Genomic DNA, 19919 nt, shown 5'->3' with positions numbered 1-19919 from the left:
ACTTGACCGTCCCGACAAATAGTTGTGAAGGAGTATCATGGCTGGCGCCATAAGAATTTGAAGAGAACTGAATCAATTTTATCCCTGCTTGTCACTCTTTTATTTTAGAATGGATTTTGGCTGTGGTACAGGACGATTACAAAGCTCAGATTGTCTCGACTGATTTTCTAACTGTGGAAAGAGCCGTCACTGATCACAACACCAGATTTAAAATGCTGAAAAAGCAGATGTGGGTGGCGATTCAGACATCTGGAACCAGACTGGAACTGAGAACCCTTCTCTTATGTTTCTTCCCAAATAGCTTTTGTTTTTCACATTAGAAATATTGACTTGTCATACCAGGAAACCAGCAAGTGTAAATAACAACATTAAAGGTTCAGGGTCAGTAATTGAGTCTACTACACTCTTTGGTAGCTTTACACCTGTCTGTGAACACGCGCTTTCCTACATGCATCATGCTCACTCACTTGAACATGTTTCCTGTTCTTTCCACATGGACACACATGCACCTTCACACAGATTGGCTCTCACTTAAAATACTGCTCAGCAATTGATAGGTGCTGCTGACGCAGCCGCGCGTGTGTGTGTGTGTATGAGAGAGAGAAAGTAATGAAAGTAGAGGGGGCGGGGTCAGTGAGAGTTCAGAAATGATTGGCGAGGAGGCTTTGAAGAATAATTCTTTGTTGGCAAGGTGAAAGGTCAATGAAGCGTCAGGCTGAACAGGAACTGACTGTCAGCAGCTCCTGTGGTCTTCACTGCTGAAACCATTGCTCCTTCAAATATTTGAAGATGCTGCTTTCGTTGTATGGAACCGTTGCATTGGATTTTAAAATTTGTAAACATTTTGCATTGATAATGGAAACAGGCATCATTTGTATAATGATGTTTGTGTAAGAGGCATGTCATTTGTGTTGTTAATGAGCCATAAGTATTCCATAAGCACTTTCTAAAAGATGCACGCTAACTCAAACCCTTTTCTCCTCAGTATTTCATCAGCACTGTGTCACCATCACATTTCCTGGAACAGAGGGCCAGACTGTGCTTTCAGACACTCATGGTCAATTGTTGAGCCAGATGTTGAAATGTGAGGATGATGCCAGGATGTGGCAGGTGGCAGAATAGAGGAATGTTTGGCAGCACAAATGTTTCTTTTTCAACCAGTAAATCCAAGTAAACATCAACATTTAAGAATTGCATATATCAACAAGGATGATTTCATATATTTTCCGCGTTGGTGTCATGGCAATATCATACAGCTTGAAATAACCTTGGTGGTCTCTGGTGGACAGACAAGGTAATAAAATTATTAAACAGAATTAATATTAAAACATCTAGAATCCACGAATAACATGCTAGAGTGAGGTATCAGCATGCATTTAAACAGTAAACTGTGTTTGGTGAGTGTAACTGAATGGAAAAAACCCCATAAAAAAACAACTCAACTTCAAACTTCTTAAATCCCGCTGCATGCTCTCAAAACTATGTACAGGCAACAGCTTTGTAATTAAAGACACAAATCACACAAGCCCTTCAATAATCTGGATTTATTTTGGCACGTTAAGATTAGAATTTACCAAAAAGCATCATACATTTGGCACCTGAAGCAACCAAAAGTATTTAAAAGAGTCAGTAGTGGCAAACAAAATAACATGTTCTTATGAACTAAGGCACATAGGTCTATTAGTAAACCACTTGCTATGCTGAGGTTAGAGTTTGACACTGCCAGATTCCATTGGCTTGTTTTCTTTGGTGAGTGTGTGTGTATTTGTGCGTCTTTATCTGACTGACTGTATGAATGCATGTTTGTGTAAATTGCTACGAGTAAGTAATTGTTACACGAGTGTGAACCCACAAATAAGCCTACATCCTACTTTCTTTGTTTGAGTTTTACGTAACATTTTTAACATGTCCCAGGTTTGATTGCGTAAGATTTCAGTTTCTGATTTCAGCCTTCGCAAGAAATACACTCTTGCTTCAACAGTAATCAGTTCATGTTTGAAAGACTGAGCATTGGCAAGAAACGTATCCCCCAAGAGTCGAATGTGAGCGCCTTAAACGCCCAACTAATTTTGAACGGAGAACACAAAAACATACAAATGGGTTTCATTTGAGGGTATCCTCACACCAAACGCAGGTGTCTCCCAGCAGCGTATTTGTCTTCGGATTTTTGTGAGTTTATTTTGGAGAATATGTACAGTATATGCAGCATCATCGCACGCTCCAAACTTCTCTTGATTTATGTTGAGGTTAATAGCTTAGGCCTTTGTTGAAATCCAAAGTAACCCAGGCCAACGATCTCCAAGCCATACCACCCAAACTGTCTCCTCACTGTGCCTCCTCATATAACCTCCCAACTTGTGCTTCCTTTTGATGTCAGGACATCTAATATAATTTATCTTACCGATGAGGCCTGAGTCCAGAGCAAACAGGAGAATCAATAAGTTGAAACCTCTCCATTAATCTCAACAAACACCAACATTGCTCCAGTTACCTCCTCCGTTAGAGGAAATCTCCACCACCAGCTGGTGCCAAGACAAACAAATGCCTCTAGAGCAGAAATGGGGGGAAGACGGAGAGAAAGAGAGAAGCATGAGGAAGAAATGCAACTACAGCAACACCAGTCAACATAACAAAGGAAAATGCTGCGTCTGTGTGTGCAGTGTGGTCTGAGCTAAATCTGGACAAGATGGGATACATTTTCATGGATGCTTTATGAGGGCGACAGTCCCCAAATCATTCCCTACATATAAGCACTTTCAACATGCCAGTCTGGAGTCAGGAAAAGCTCTGTGCTTCACCACACTATTACATTTGTTTATTTCCAAATCAATGCTCAGCCACAGAGATGGTGCCACGGATTCCCTGTGCTCACTTAGTGAGGTAATGATCTCATGTATATCTCAAATTTTGCATAAATCATGCGATCTCTTCCACTTCGTGACATAATTTTGTAAAAAAGAAAAAAAACAGCTTTTTTATGTCACATCATCATTTTGAACACAGCCTGCAAGCAAGGTTAGTGACTGAAAACGTTTAAAAGTACCACAATCATCTCAGGTTTTGGGATCAGGTCCGAAAAGTTTCTCTGCAATAATAAACAGACCAATATTTACTGAGGAGAAACTCACTGTACTCTCACTCTTTCACATCTTTTTAAATTTGAAAGCAGTAGTATTTTTCATGCTGGTTTTTCTAGTTGCTCAAAGGCATCCCACAAAACATCTAAACATGATTAAATGACAGAATTATACCAAAAAAAAAAAAAAACTCAAGTCAATCACAGAATAACCACTGGACACAAGTTGTTGTTGATGCAAAGGAATAAAATAACATCGGATTTTGGTTATTTAAAAAATAAACATGGCCACTAAGCTGAAGTTGATGAAATCCATTGTTTTAGTTTAAACCTGCACTGAAAAAAACTAGTACATAAGTCAACGAAAACTTCCTCCAAGTATTTAAAAATACCTTGATGTAATGGCATGGTCATGTTTAACCTGGAGGGTTTATGACCCTGGTGCAGTTTGTTTGGGTTCATGTGACTGCAGCAGTTTGAGACCTTTGATTCGAATCAAAGAACCAAACTCTGGTGGTCTCAAACCACTTCCATGTGGACTCTGGAATGGCTCATCTCTGGTGTGAATTTCGTCCGTACATTTCACTGCAAGCATGACATTTACAGCTTAAAGCCTCAGTGTGTTCTTCCGCATCCACTGGGAGGGAAGCTGCTGATAACTGAGAACAGCGCGTCCTTCCTCCATCTCTGGCAGGTCTCAAGTCTCTCTCCAATCTCTCTGCAGTCTCCTCCACAGGTAAACTAGCATATTTACAGCTGAGCATTGTCACCCTGGAGCACTGCAAATGTGTTGACTTGGCACAGTTTCTCAGCTGTTGGCAGGAGGGCAAAAGGGCCCCGACATGGAGGGCAACACTTGCAAATGAGCCACAAGTTGATGGCTTTGGCCACAGCAAAATCCCTGTCACTCACTCCCAACAATCGATGGCTGCTCCCAGTTGTCTCATCTTCTCACTGTAGAATGAGGATGAACACCAAGCTGAACACCGTTCCACCATGTCCTCCCATGGGACATCGTATTTATTTTTTTTTTTTACCAGCCTATACATCTGACCAAAAACTGAACGGCATTTCTTCAGTTTGTTCCATTTTAGCTTACATTTCATATTTTGCTGTACATGTCGTGGTTAGTACCCTCAAAATTATCATTTGGTCTTAAAACAAGCTTTTGGTGTATTCTAAACCACACACCAAAAGAAATAAAACATGCAATTTTGAAACTGTCAAACTTGCCATGACTATGGAAAACAGTTTATAATAAATATGAACAATTAAGCTAAGCCAGGCTGAGGCTAGCACCATCCAACTGGCTCTCAGACTGTTACTGCTCTTGTTATTCTTTCTCCCACTCAATCAAACCAGCTTTCCTCATCCAGTAACCCAGAATGGCGTGTCTGATTAGAGCATGGTCATTGCCTGGATTGTTTCTGTCTGCTTGGTGCTTGGTTTCATCAGCACAACAGAGAGGCTAGTGGGGGATAATTGAATTGGTTTCTAATTTGCCAGCCTTGATCGCCTTTCCATTTGGCATCACATTGTGAAATTAGTTTCTGTCTTTTTGCCTGTATCGCTCCATCTCTCTCTGTTGTTCCTGGTTGAGTTGCTGAGATTGATGAATGGTGTTGTGACAGAAACCATCATGCTAACACTCACAGCTGTCCACCCTGCTGTGTCTCACAATTAACCAACTGTCCGCACTCTCTTCTCCAACACCCTGGATTGCATTGCACAACTTAGTCATTATTTGGTCCTTGTCCTCATTACACAGACAGGTTTTTACTGAAGACTTTAAAATCATTATGTCAGGGTAAGTATACCAATGGCTGCCAAATTGGGAGCCTTTTCCTATAATGACTCTTCTGTACAAGGAACAGTTTTCCATCCCTAAAATTTTGCCAAGTATAACCCAGACAGGTTAACAATTATCTACAGTGTGTCGTCTCTGTGTAACTGTGGTTTTCGAAACCTCTACTTAACGCACAGTGATTGATGAGCAATCTTTCTTAAAATATGATACTCCTTTTTGTGTCTACTCTTTGTACAAGTACAAAGACACAGTCTCATCGTGTTTCTTGGGGAGGGGATGATACAAGACTTACCACTAATGTTTGAATGACTATTTATCTGAATAATATTTATCTTTTCCGTATAATTTATCTCTGAAGGTCCCTTAGTGAGCTTACTGGTGCAATTAACTTGTACTGTACCTGTACTGTGTACTATGACGTGTATGTTATTCAAATTGTGTATGTGACTATAGAATTCTCACACATTCCCATACTTTTACAATTTTTATTATTTCGTTAACTGTACTTTCAGAAAACGATGTAAACAAGTGCAGAGGAGAACAATCTATTTTCCATTTACACTAGCACATGCATGCCCAGTGTTCCTGATTGGACATGTGACATTTTTAGGTTTGTTGTTAATGTGGAAGCAGATTACTCATGATGTTTATCTGAAAATGCTGTTTAAAAGCGTAACATTATTGGCTGGCTTGGACACTGGTCAAGACAAAGACATGCTTGCGGTCTCAGTTCCAGTAATATTACAGCTCAGATATGCAGTGTTAATGAGTAGTCAAAGACAGTTTGAGTCATCCTGGCAAGTAGACTGTGGTGTTTGTCACTATGTCTGTCACATATAATGGTTAAGAAACGGCTGCACAGCAGCAAGGCTTCTTCATTCATTCATTCACCATCTATACCTAAATATAAAAGATCCCTCTGTTAAAATACTGCACAGTTTCATCTGTTAACGGAAAACTGTGCATGCTTGATTGCAGACCAATTCCCAAATTGTTCCATATGGTTTTAGATGGTCCATCACAGGAAACGATTCTTCAAATTTATTTTTTTGACAAGTTACACTATATCACTTTCCATGTGAGTACATATCAGAACATATGAGTATTGTCTAGCTAACATCTGCCTTTTGAAACAAAGAACTGTGGGTTTGTTTTTTTAGCTTTGTCTCCAAAGGCAATGTTCTCTTAGTTTTAAATCATAGGTGTTGAAGAAGTCTTCCTTGAAAGAAGCAGCGTGAGAGACTTTTTCAAACTTGCTTTAGCAGGCAATAATAACCTAACTCTGCCAAAAAAAGATGACTTGACATTTATGAGATGGCTTGTCTGCTGTATCTGAGACATGTTTCATGTCTCTGCAAGTTGATTAGCATACCCCACTGTTGAACACAAACTAACAGGCTGAGAGGAAGGAAATAAATCTGAAAAACTTAACTCAAGGATTTTAAGACATGTTTATTGTAAATAATAACTGATTCGCAGTACAGGTGTTAAAACATGGTTCTTTGTATCCTGGGTGGCCCCTTGTGGAAAAACCAAGCTTCTTTCTCCCACTGTGTGGCTGCCCACTGAACACAGACCGTTTTTCAGTAATAAAGTAAGCGAAACCAATTATGTATACCATATAATTTTGTCTTCCAGCTCTGATGATGCTCCATGATTCTCACATATTATGTGAGAATCATGGAGCATCATCAGAGCTGGAAGACAAATGTTCACTAATACCACCAGAAATGTGCTTTACACGTGCTCTAATAATGACCATATATTCACTGACTTTCAGATTGGATCTAAACGGGGTTAAAAGTTAATTATCACCAGAACTCGAAAAAATTCCCATTCCTGTGAAGCATGTGACATTTGAGGAACAAAAACAACTTGTTTGTGGCATGAAGCTTGTGGACTTTCACTGATCTGACCAGGAAAAGCAGGAAGTATCCTTTAGAGTGACCTGGTTTATCTCAAATATCCAAACTATGTGTCCCTGAGAATGTTGCACAACCAAACCAAAGTTGGGTCAAGTGTGTAATTCACTTGTGTGCATGTTGTTCTGTTGGGTCCTGCAGAGTTGTTGTTGTTATTCTTACCACCCAAGCCATGAGCCGATACCCTGTAAAAACAAGCACTCTTGCTTCTGACCGTCAGGGGGAAAGCTTTCCAAATGAATACAGTGAGGTTGCACTTGCAGTCAGTGGAATGTGTGCTAATGAGGTTTTTGTTTTTCAAAGGTTGATCTCAGGGAAGTAACTGATGGATTTATCTCCATGGCTGTGTCAGTATCTATTATCTAGAAATGCTAAAGCCTAAAGGATATTCAATAATGTATTTGGGATTAAAAACTAATTGATTGAAACAGCTCCAGCAAGTTTTGACACATACAGATGGTGCACCCCCTTTGGTACTTTTGAGCTAATCCCTGATCTAACCAACTGCTGAGTGATCAGTATGGGTGAAGAAGTCACGTCTGTTCTTGTTGCCTTATCTTCATTAAAACTGTAACTGTTTATTGATTTTTGGATCTCAAGATCCTACAGTACACATCAAACTCAAGAGACAGTGTCAAGTTTGGCAGCCAGTACTGTAATAGTCATTGAATGAAGGAAAACATTTGACTTGTGTAGTGATGTTGACTTTCATAAAGGAGCTCTGCCTGAATCCATGTGGGTTCAGGTTCTGATCAGAGTCACAGGAGAAGCTAATTGGCGGCCGGCAGCATGTTGTTGATTGGTGTGGGGGTGAGTTTAACATTCAGAATAGTTGCCATGCATATATAAGCTTTTGATTAGCAGCTGGTGTACCTTGGCATCATCATTTGCCCCCTCAAGGTGTTGAAAGGTTTCCTAGTCCCTGTTGCCAAATGCAGCGAGGTGCCTGTCTTTGAAGTTGAAAGCGTACAAGCATCTGTTTGGAGATTTTGAGGCTTTGAGAATAATGATGATTATTTCCATCACTGGACTGACTATTTAATGTATAGAGTTTATTCATATTCATATTCAGGGTTCATTTGTAGAACGAAAAATGACAATGGTGCCATTATGCATGTATGGCATTTCAGAAAGCATTAGCCAAAAATGAAAATTTGAAAATAGCTCTCATTGTAACAAATGTTCTTCAAACTTTTAGTGACTTCTACATTTTATAATTCTTCATTCAGGTATCATGGAAATTGTTAAGTGATCCAAAATACATACACCGTCTCTTTATTAAGGAAATATTTACACCAAAGTTAAACAAATACATTAAAACATCTGAATGAAATAGCCAAAGTCGATGTTTGGCATTTTTAATGGAAAGTTAGTTTTAAACATGAACAAGCTTCCAGTGAGTAAGACTTGCACAATAATATTTAATAATATGAATGAATTAGTTAATCCACAGAATATTTGTGCGGGGGTTTCCAAAATGAAGCTAAGATCATTTTTGGCAGCGGAAATGTCTGTCGGGATGAATGTGTCTGTTCAAACACGCCACCTTTAATGAGATGGTATCATTCAAGAATAGCAGAGCAAGCATTCAAGACTGGATTCTGATCACTTTGCACTCTAAAAGCACAAATAGTTGTCCTTTTCTGAGCTCCTCAACTATAATTGAATCAATTCCTCTGTGTACAATTTTGTGTGATTGTGATTCTACCATTTAAAAACAGACACCAGCTTCACACATGGAGTGTCATCTCTTGCCTCTTGCCAAAGTCTGAGGCGTGTTGGACAGGAGATAGATTCTCTAGCGCTAACCACTAATCCCTGCAGACCCACTGATCCCTGGGCTATCACCGCTGCTTTGACAGATATCATCGGCTCCACACCAGACACACTTCAACTGCTCCATTGCTGCTGGTTTATTATCTTTTCTTTGGACCATTGAAGTGACTGCCGAGTGTCTAATTGGAAAATGCATGGGATTTGTAAGGGAGCAAGGCAGTTAACAAACATCGAGCTGCTGAAGATGTAGTGTGAGAAAAATGAAAACTATGTAGGAGACAACAGCTGTTGATTTAATCGCAAAATAATCAAAACTGCAATACAGCTAAGTGCAATATCCAAATTGTTGACAGACAAATCATTATTTAAGATATTTTTTTCAAGGACAGTTAAAAATAGAAAACACTTGACCTTTCTGTCACAGTGAGGTACAGAGTTCCTTGTTTATTTCAATAAGTTGGGTTCAAAAGTTTTCAGAACCAAAACATCAGTGCTTTAAAGCAGCTGTTTTAAATGACTTGATGTTTAGACGTCACACAGTTGAAGCAAAAATGCTCTCATCCCATTGTTTCATGTTGCGTTTAAGTTGATTTAAGGAAGGTTAACGTTTTTAGGATTGGTGCAAAAGAACAAATGACCTGCTGTTGCCATAACTTTAACAATGTGTTGGCTGAGCCTCACATGACTCTTAATCTCTATGGTTTACTTTTGTTTTTCGTTTCCCCTCTGTTCTTACTGAACAACCTCTGTTCTTGTGTGGTAATGAGATAAATTTTGTTTCATGAAGAAAATCCACTCATTTAGTATGTTATCATTTACCTAAATTATAGGCATATTGTACATAGCTATAGCTGTATCAGTATGTGCTTCTCTGTGTGTTGCATGCCTAGAGTGATAAGGTGTATGTACAGAATGACTCTAAAGGACATCGCTTTCCCACACACTGGCTCCTGTGGTCGCCTGTATGTTAATACTCTGACCTTAAATATGTGGAAACTGTTCACAGAGGTATTATTAGTGGCTACGCATGCATATGCTCAGTTTGGTGGCATCTCCACACTTGCTAACACAACCTCTAACTCATAGCTGAAACTGAAACCACTGTGACCCAGCAGCACTTTGAGCCGCACTCCTAATAGAAGAGCTTAGACCATCCCAAAACAATTTACACAGTATGAAAGGACAACAACATGCGTTCACAAACAGATCCAGTCACTGTTAAACTTCTTTCACGCTAAAATTTGTGGGATATTTTAACTTGCTCAAAAGCAGGTCGCCAGTAGTTATTTTGTCCTGTGGTGGTTTTTCACTCCTGTGTCACCTGTGTATAAAATGTGACTTAATTATAGAGAAAATAAGAAAACAATCCCACCACAATGGTGATCAGTGCCAATGTTGCAGCCATTACTATTTTGTGTCTTTTACTCTTTTACTTAAACAATTTTAAGGAGTTTATGAAAATAAGTAAACTTAGCTGACATAGGGTGAAATGTGGGGTACGCCCTGGGCAGGTTGCAGTTCAAACATAAAGACAAACAACCATTCACTGCTACGGTTAATTTATGGTGTTCAATTAGCCTCTGCATATATTTGGACTGTGGGAGGAAACTGGACAACCACAGGGTGAACAAGCAAACTCAACACAGAAAGGCCCTTGGTTGAACCGGGATTCGAAACAGTGACCCTCTTGCTTTGAGGCAACAGTGCTCGCCACTATGCCTTGGTGTGACCCCAAGAAAATGAAATCATTTTTTTTTTAACTCTGTACCAAGTAGTAAAATGTAACAGACAGAAGATAAATATGCACCATAGCAATGTGTTGGAGATGATGGCGAAAAAAAAGGAAATCCACTCGTTCACTCTGGTTTTGTATTCCCAATAATGCAGATCAAAGCCAAAGCTGATAAAACCTGCATGCATTGCATGGAATGCCCATTAAACACATTCCTTCTGGTTGAAAAGTCAGTTTAACCCTCTGGTCAAACAGGTTTTGGAGTGAGGTGTTATTGTGCTCTGTCATAGGAAAAGATCTTAAAAGTTAACACTATGCTGACAACTGGTACAAGCCAATGAGGACCAGGTCGGCTGGCATTGGAGGCCTGATGTGGTGCGGTGACAGCCTGAAGCTTTGAGGATCAGAAAAACCAGGCTCTTCCTCCTTTCTGTTCTCTCTCCATCCATCCTCCTTTTCCTCTTTTACTCCCTTGCCTCATGGGCTCTGTAATTATGTTGCTGCTTGAAGCTTAGCCAATTAGACAATAAAGGCCAGAGCTTTCTCTTGTGACCTGTTTTCCCTCCCTCAGTGGTCACACCCTCTGCCTGTCTCCACTCTCTTCACCTCCTGTATTTTACATTCTCTCATGTGTAGCTCCCCTGTCCCATTAGCCAAGAGATCCTGCACTTTTTCCAAACAAATATCCTTTGTTATCCCTCTAGCTCCTTTATGTTTCCAACAATATACCTTTCTGACTTTCACTAAGTAAGTGGATATCTGTCCTACTGACTTCATCTTGGCTCATTTTCTTTCCACCTAATTGCTCCAACTTCTTTTTCTTTTCATCATTTGGCCATTGTTTTTTTTTTATCCATGTAGCCTCTATACTTCATTTAAAACACACTTTGAACAAAACCAGACACTTTGAGCATAGCCTCCTCAGTAAAGCCAACAAATGGTCCTGTTATTTTTCTCTCTTTACTCCAGAGAAAATAAGATATGTTTCTCTGACTTTAATGTCTTGTCTAATTGTATGTGGTGGATTGTAAACGGTGGCTAAAGTTAGTTTGGGAACTATAGCCGGTGTCTGGGGCGGACACAGCAGCCCGGTGTGTGTTGCCCAGTGGTTTTAGACCACTGGCGAGAAGTCTATACTCTGTAAGAGAAATAACTACAATTGAAGAGCTTTCTCCCTTTTTTGTCCCTCCTCCCTGTCCTGCCCTCGTTGCCTGTCCTGCTGATGTAGGGTTTTGAGGAACCCTAGAATTGAGGGCTGTTTTTAGTGGTTGTGTGTGACGTTCTTCGTTATTCAATTTAGTCATGTCACTAAGGCTGGAGCTAAGTTGGTAGCGTGCTGGCAGGCGCAGCAATGTGTGGGATGTGTGTATTTGAATGGTTGACTCTTTTACAATAAATGGAACAGCATGACTACATTAACGAAGGCGAAAATTCTCACCTGTCAACTTAATGTCAAAGTTTTTTGACAGTACAATGTTTATTTCTTCACATCAAATGTTTAAAATCTCATTTTCCAATGGAGGTAATTTTAGATCTGAAACACATTTTGGGCAATGTCTTTGCTGATGCAAGTTGCAAAAGCAGCCATTATCTCTTTCCATCTACTTGATTAATGGCCATATGTGCTGTCGTCAAAGGCCTTTTGCAGATCTGGAGTTTGTCTTGAGCAATCAACTGTAACTCTGATGCTCTTATCGTCTCATGTCAAAAGTATGTAATGTTGCATGTATATGAGGGCGGACCAGCCACTGGCAATGGGAATGGTGCTAAAGTGTTCACTTCACAATACCTGCTTTGTGTGAAAGAGGAGTTCATAATTTCATATTTTCCTTGTCTCACAGCAAATCCTGCGGCACTCTCGTGCTAATGCCACCAAGGTCATTTTCCTTATCACTGATGGTTACTCTAATGGTGGAGACCCTCGGCCAGTGGCGGCAGCTCTGAGGGAACGTGGCGTGGAGATCTTCACTCTGGGCATCTGGCAGGGAAACATCAGGGAGCTCCATGACATGGCATCACAACCCAAGGACCAGCATTGTTACCTGGTACACAACTTTGCAGAGTTTGAGGCTCTGGCTCGCCATGCACTGCATGAAGGTGAGAAAAGGAATTTACTTCTCTTAACGACAGAATCACAACCCTCTGGGGATCATGTAAACTCAATTCAAAGAAACATCTGTGATCTCACTTCACAGCTGCAAAGACGTATCCTATCCCACCACATTCCCACTTACACAATTGAGCCTTATTTAAGTTAAAACTACCATGGCTACTCTTTTTGTGTTTAAAGTTCACCCATCATCACCACTTTGACCTATAGCAATATTTCTTAAATGAAGGTGTTGACCCTGTTACAATTCAGCAGAAGCAGACCATATTTTAAATGGAATCTGACAACGTGCATTTCACATGGTCTCTTTTCTGTTATGTGCTGCCAGCAGCCATTAGATCGCACATCTGTACAGATTGAACAGAGCAAGACACTTTTCCCACCCTTGAGGGGAACTTCCCACAGTTTGGTCAAAAAGACGAAACGAGTCGTGGCTTTTAAACTTAAAATGTCGCCACAAAATATCACAGTTGAATACAGCACCGAGTCGAGGGTTATAAATCATACTGGAGCACTTGCAGACTGTACATGCATGTTTACACACATGCTGCCCAGTAACTCTGCCAATGGCAGCCTCAAAGTAGAGGCTTTTTTATGTTACTCCAACATAGAGCCTCATAATGAACCACTCCGAACAAATGTCTGCTTCCTTTTTGTTGTTGTAGTTTTGTTCTCTCAATTAGAGGGAAATTAAAGCAAGCTGTTGGGATTACCAGTTACATTCCCAAACCTTTTGTTTGGAAAACTGCTCAAATTTATTAGCTTTTTAAAGTTACTGCTTTTCTGTTGTGGCTGTTTTTTTTTAGTGAGCTTTACCTATGTGGTGTGTAGAGTTGCAGATTTTTTATTTATCTACTTCTAAGGTAAAAGTGTTTGTTCTGCAAGTGACTGCTAGTTCATCATGTTGCCTCAGTCTCAATTACAAAACCAGAAACTTTCCCTTTACCCCCCCCCCCACCCTTTTTTTATTTTGGTATTGAGAACCTTTCTACTGTCAGAAAATTGTGTGACAATAAAGTCATTCTGAGGAAGTGTTTTACTCCGGGCACAGGTTTTTCTTCTTCATGCACCTTGCACCATTATGAACTTGTGCCAGAAAACCCCACTGAAATTGGGCTATCACAGTCTTCAATTAACCAAACACTTTTAGTAAATTGTTTAATTTCCAGGTGGTTTAATTTAATCCGACTGCAACCTCTATTTTGTTTACCACCCACAGACCTCCCCACAGGCAGCTACATCCAGGAGGATCTCTCCCGCTGCTCCTCGCTGTGTGAAGCAGGCAGGGATTGCTGTGACCTGATGGCAAGCTGTAAATGCGGCACACATACCGGCCAGTACGACTGCATCTGTGAGAAGGGATACTATGGGAAGGGTCTGCAGCACGAGTGCACAGGTAGGATGCATAAACCCTGATTTTACTATATTCTACCAACCTTTGCTCAGTATTTGGCTGTTTCAGTCTCGAAAGTAATTCAGTTTAGTCATTAACTGTAGAAAGCACTTGGAGTGTAAACCTCAGGCCTTCTGTGTATCTCAGAAGATGATTTGGTACTGAATATTTACATCTTTTGCTGAAATTATAAACAACATTTTACTAAAATTTACTTTAAATTCACTGCTTTGTCCATGGATCTGCCAAATGTGCAGCTAGTCCTGTCCTCCTTACCAACAGCAAATGTCTCACCACTTGTCGCCGTTCGTGACAAACTGTGTTCTTTGAAACAGCCCACAGCTCGAGCAGTGGCAGCCACCGTCTGAAAAACAAATCCCAAGAATAAAGTAAACAACAAACTCAGTAAAAGCTGTGGTTGTGGCGTGTTTAGCTTAGCTGTTTTTTTGTTTTGCCCAGAAGTTCTTGCATTAAAAAATGAACATGCTTTATTAACATTTTTAGTTAGCTATGTTTCCTTTACCTGTTAGTGTCTATTCCAAATCACAGCAACTTGGCCTCCAATTGCTGTTGAACTCACTTAAGGTGAAAGTTAATACGCAGTCTTTCCACTTAAGCTGTCCATGGGGTAGATCACTATCAGCAAACTCAATAACGTCAGAGGGGATGGAGGACTGAGACAGTGAGATGTTTGTGTGTGCTCCTGGATGGCCTTCTCTCACCTCTGACTCTGTGCTGGACACATCACATCCTGTTCTCCGCCTTCACTTTCCTTCTTTAAATCACAATTAATTGCGTCTCCATGTCTTTCCATTCTCCATTCAAAAAGAAATTCTGCTGTAATTTTTAAAACCAACTATGGCTCTTGTTGCTTTGCCTCCCACTTGTGTCCCACACATGTCCATCTAAAGAACTAAAACATCTGTTTCATCTCCTGCCAGAGTGCTTTTCCTTCCTTTTCTTTTTATACTTGAGTTCCTTACTACTTATAATGTCGTTTATAATATTGGCCATCCATGACTTATCATTTTATGGCCACAAAACTGAGTTCAGATAAGAGAGTCAGCAAAAATCTGAAATCTGATTTTATGTCATAACATCTAACCAGGAGCCTTGCTGTACAGTTTCAAAATATCCAACAATTCTCTTTCTTACTCACACATCCCACATCATACAACCACAAAAATAGAAACATGCTTTGCAAATACGATGAGCAGAAAAGAATTGTCATTTATCTCCAGAATTGTCTGGAATGTCTTTTTTTGAGTAGAAGTGGTGGCAGTGACTCTTTTATCTAGGAAACCCTCAAATTAAGCCTTTGTTCATTTTGAAAGGTCCCACCATGGTAGTGATTGATGATCTTCACTTGCACTGCATAAATTATGTTTAGTTTGAGCGTGTTGCTTAAAATAAATTCAACTGCAGACAATCAAGTTAAAACGCTTGGCAGCAGCTCGTGTAATGACAGATCAATTTGTCTTCTAAGTGTCCGTTCTTTGGTCTGTTATGTCTCCATGTTGTACAGCGTGATGCAGGTGGTCTCCATCGTTTGAGAATGAAATCAAAGGCTGATAACATTATTGCAAACTCGCAGTGGAAAATAGCGATGTGTAATGTTAGAATGCAGTGGCCGACGTGTGTTTCTGTGTGACCTTGGTGGTTCATCTTTGGTGCATGTACTACATTTTCATTTGAAAACGATTTCCAATAAAAACAATCTGTGTCCAGAGGAGCATTTTAGCTCTCTATATCAGTAATCTGTGTCCATAATAACACTCCCAAAAACATACATCACTTGACCATTTAGTTACACTGGGCATGTGCATGCCAGTGTAAACAGGACGCTGATTCTCTCTATTTCAGTTGTTGGCTTAGTTTTAGAAAGTTTTACTAACAAGAAACCGCAATGGTGAAAAGTAAGAGCAGGTATTTCTTGTTTAAGACTGACAATAAGGTTGAACAAATGTTAATGAAGCTTTATCATTTCTGAAAGGTCTGACTAAAAAGCAGCCTCTGAATTTTAGACTAAAACACAACCAGCAGTGTTTTTAAACATTTAAGCTGTAGTATGGATGTAGCCTAAGAGAATCACTTACTGCACAGTTTAGGTGAAGCACTTTGTGTGATTGACAGTGCTTTCCCTCTTGTTCTGACTCTCTGTCACACATATTTTCATATAAAAGTCAGAAAGAGACATTTTAGTTTACTATCAGTTCAGATCAGTGTTTTAAATAAGAAGCAGGCCGTAAGGAAGAGAATTTGCAAAGTGAGAATCCAAAGCAAAGGGCATCGGGGTCATCATGCCAAAAAAAGCACGGCTCCTTAATTCACATCAGACGTTGTCGAGACTGGAGCCCCACCACTTTGCTTATTAATCTGTTTTAATGGTTTAATTAACAGCAGAGAGCAGACTGCAGAGTTGGCTCAGCAGACAAAAGGAAGGAAGGACGCAGCGAGGCTCTGTAACCGCAGCTGAGGATCTGCTTCCTTTGTCTGTCTGTCTGTCTGTCGCTCACTTTCTTATTCACTGGTTATACATACAATCAACGGCAACAATAAAACAGAGCCGTAAATGTTCAAAAAAATATCTATAAAATGTCAAATGAATATAAAATGCATGTAAAAATGTTCAAAGCAACTTTTAAAAATAATTCTTAATTTTGGTATTTCAAGCTTCAGGATCAAATTTGAAAACTCAGTTTTTTTCTGATCTCTTGCTTTAAAGGCTCTTTAAACTAATGTTGGCTACAAAAGGAATCACATTTACATAACCAAGGAACATACAAATAAACTCAGCAAGGTTTTTGCTGTGTTCAGTAAAAGACCCAACATCTTGATTTAATATTCATTTTCTTGAACCCCGGTGGGCTTGGCTGAACCGTAGGTGTTGTAGGAATTGTGGGTATGCCATGTGCGTCAGTCATGGCAGCGCTCTTGATTGACACAGCCAGGGTTAAAGTTGCTCTGGTTAATATAAGCTTGATGGGTGGTGTGTGTTTTCAGGTGAGTTCATTGTTTAGACTGAAGGTTTGAGGGAGACTCTGTTTTCTCGTGTTCACATTCATTCTTTGAGACATCTGAAAATAATGTGACCAAACCTCAGGCTTGTCAGACGATTATTATTATCATTGGCTGAAGGAGTCGGTTGGAAACACTTTGTGCACAGCAGTGTTGTTTATGAATCTGTCGGCAGCCAAGTGAAACAGCCTCTTCCAACAAACACGACTGGAATCCCTTCAGATAGAAACGGACAATGAACCCAAATTGTGCGCAGTTTGGTTTCTCCAAACGGAACATTGTTGAATCGCTCCAATGCCAACCTCAATCTTTGAATACGATCGGCAGAGGAATGGGGATGTGGATAAGAGAAGTGGAGCTGCAGGAGGGTGAAACATGTTCTCCTTCTGTCACACGTTCTGGCTTATCAGCTTATTCTGTAGCCTGAGAGAATGACAGGAGCTCTGGACTGTGTTAGTGTGGTGTCAGCAGCACTGGCTCTGTTCTGCTGCTCAGGACTGCTTTACTGGTGATCAGTAGAGAGAGAGAGAATGAAATTATGAAGGGAACAAAGGAATAAGATAAGAATAGGAAGATACATCGCCTTGGGATACTGGTTTATTGGATCAATAATTCTTGATGTGTTTACAGAAATGGGACACAGTTTATCATTCAGAGTAGAGGGCTAAGCATTCTACAAATAGCAATTCACTAATTTCACATAGTTATGTTTGTATGTATGTATATGTGGGTCAATGACATGACGTGCATATTTTTGTGTCCAAGTCCATTATCCCAAAAAACCAAAATGTAATCTTTTCATGACATCTATCACTTTATTTTATAAAACCTATTAATTTTCATAAATTTTTCAGTAAGTTCAAATAATTAGATTATTTTTATGTTTTGACTTAAACTATTAAAAATGTTATTTTAATAATGATAAACTCAAAATAAAATACTCGGGCATAATTTTATGTTTGAAGTCTTTTGAATAATGTTTTTTCCCTTATATCAATAGTTTTAAAGCTGCTAAAATAACTGCAAAACTTTTGGCCAAAGATTTACATTTCCTTAATATCAGGGTGGTGCAACCATAAACATTGGACTTTATTTTGAAGTCAAGAGACATTAGCTGTAAACTAAATGTTGCATCAGCCAGAGGAACCCCAGAGAACCTTGGGACTAAGCAAAAAAGGTTTGTAGATCTCTGTCAAATACTGATAAAAATAACTACTTTCAACTATATGTAGGTTGGTACACTTTCCATGTCAGTGTGGTACAACCAATGTAAACCAATGTAAAACTAGAAAAAAAATATTTTTATCATAAAACTCTTTGTTTGTTAAAAAGTATTCTGTGTGAACTTCATGACAAGGGTAGAAAATAATGCTTGCATCCAAACAGAAGCTGTTTAATTTGAGTTTAGTTGCAATTGTCAGGTGGCACAATTGTTAATCAGGTGGCACAACTGCAAGGAATGTCACTATATAATGCTATTCAAAGCTCTAAGGTTATCAATGACACTTCTAGAATGTTTATTAGTTTTGAATGGAAAGATATTACACACTTTAAATCATTTTGCATGATAATTTGTACATTTTAGATGCCACTATCACTATCAAAATTAGCATGACACAGGTTATGTATTAACAATGATCCAGCTGACAACTGTGCTTTGATTACTTAGTCATAACATCTAGCACATATAGTTTCACCTGCTGGAAAGTTTTACAACAGTTATTATTATTATTACAGGGTTTCCCCCAGTGCATTATAAGCCTGGTGGGCTGCCAGGGTTTAGTTCCACCAGGCTAAGAGTTGTTGTTGTTTATTTTAAATTTTAAATAATTTTTTTATACAACACAAATTTTTCTAAACCAGGGATCAAGGCCGCTGCGCCCCCATGTAATTGGCGAGCGCTCCCTTGTCCATGTGCTGATTGAAACTCAAGTCACACCATCAAATATGTCATTATTACGGTTACATTGTTCTTGTCAATAAAGATGTTATATTTAGGGATGCACTGATAATTTGATGGCCTAAACACAGCGAGTTCACTGTGGAACAGCACATATTAAACACTGGAAAGTCTCTTTGCGCTAAAGCGAAACTTGGCTGCATACGGAGCACATTATGAACTCCCTGCGACATTGACTTCTCACTAGAGAACATTCTCTCTCTCTGAGCAGTTAACTAAAGACATCAGCTCATCTGATGCATCTGTTATTCCATTAATTGCAGCACTAAAGTGTCTTCTACACAAAGATTGAGAACATGGAGTGAAAGCAATGAAAAGTGAGCTCTGCTCTTTAAGAGTCTGTCACCACGTTTTATTAACATCTACCCAGATCCCCTGCACTTCATCGTGACTGTACTCGATCCTCATCATAAAGATGTAATGTTATGTGTTACGTGTTTTTGATGGGTTAGGGTTAGGTTTAACTGAAGTCTAAAACACATGTTACTATTTGAAATGAAAATGCATTTTTTTCAGCATATTTCATGTCATAACTAATGTGATCAGGTGGTGCAACCAATATTTGTCAAGTGGTGCAACCAATTTAAACCAATAAATGATACGTCAAAGTGTATGTGTATGTGTATGTGTATGTGTATGTGTATGTGTATGTGTATGTGTATGTGTATGTATAATGAACTGACAACCTATATAATAAAACAGTGGGCTAAAAGTGCTTTACAGGTGATTGACTGCAAAGCATTAAAAAGAAATGAGTTTGACATTCAGGTCTTGAGACGTATTCATGCGAAAGGAATCAGTAATAGAAAAGTAAAGCAACAGGAAAGGTAAGATAAATAGGATATATAGGAATAAAATGGATTATTAATCTGTAAAAAATCTACTAAATTAAGATGGTCATAGAGATAAACCAAAAAATTGCTCATTGTATGAAAAAAAATGGCTGCAGATGTTGGATCTAAACTACAACTCCATTATCATGCCTCTTGTTGTTAGTTGGACTGTAAACAAACAGTAGAGTGTACTGAAAACTGAAGGCATGAAATATTAGCTAATCCCCAGACTGTTATTTGTCTCTATAGACAGTATGATTTATAGTTTCAGAGAATGATAGAAATATTATGC

At 39.2% G+C, this 19919-nt stretch overlaps 1 protein-coding gene across 1 annotated transcript in view; it reads left to right on the top strand.

Annotated features, from left to right (window-relative positions):
- Positions 1-19919, top strand: part of svep1 (sushi, von Willebrand factor type A, EGF and pentraxin domain containing 1) — a gene marked incomplete at its 5' end in the record, with an annotated part of 97112 nt that overhangs the window by 13195 nt on the left and 63998 nt on the right. The window contains 2 exons of the mRNA XM_083905618.1: positions 12155-12410; positions 13643-13819. Coding sequence (XP_083761744.1) covers positions 12155-12410; positions 13643-13819 — 433 coding nt within the window. The remainder of the gene's footprint in view (positions 1-12154; positions 12411-13642; positions 13820-19919) is intronic.

Source organism: Microchirus variegatus, assembly GCF_963457635.1.
Source record: "Microchirus variegatus genome assembly, chromosome: 2".
Lineage (NCBI taxonomy): Eukaryota > Metazoa > Chordata > Actinopteri > Pleuronectiformes > Soleidae > Microchirus > Microchirus variegatus.
This window is presented reverse-complemented; position numbering and strand designations above follow the sequence as displayed.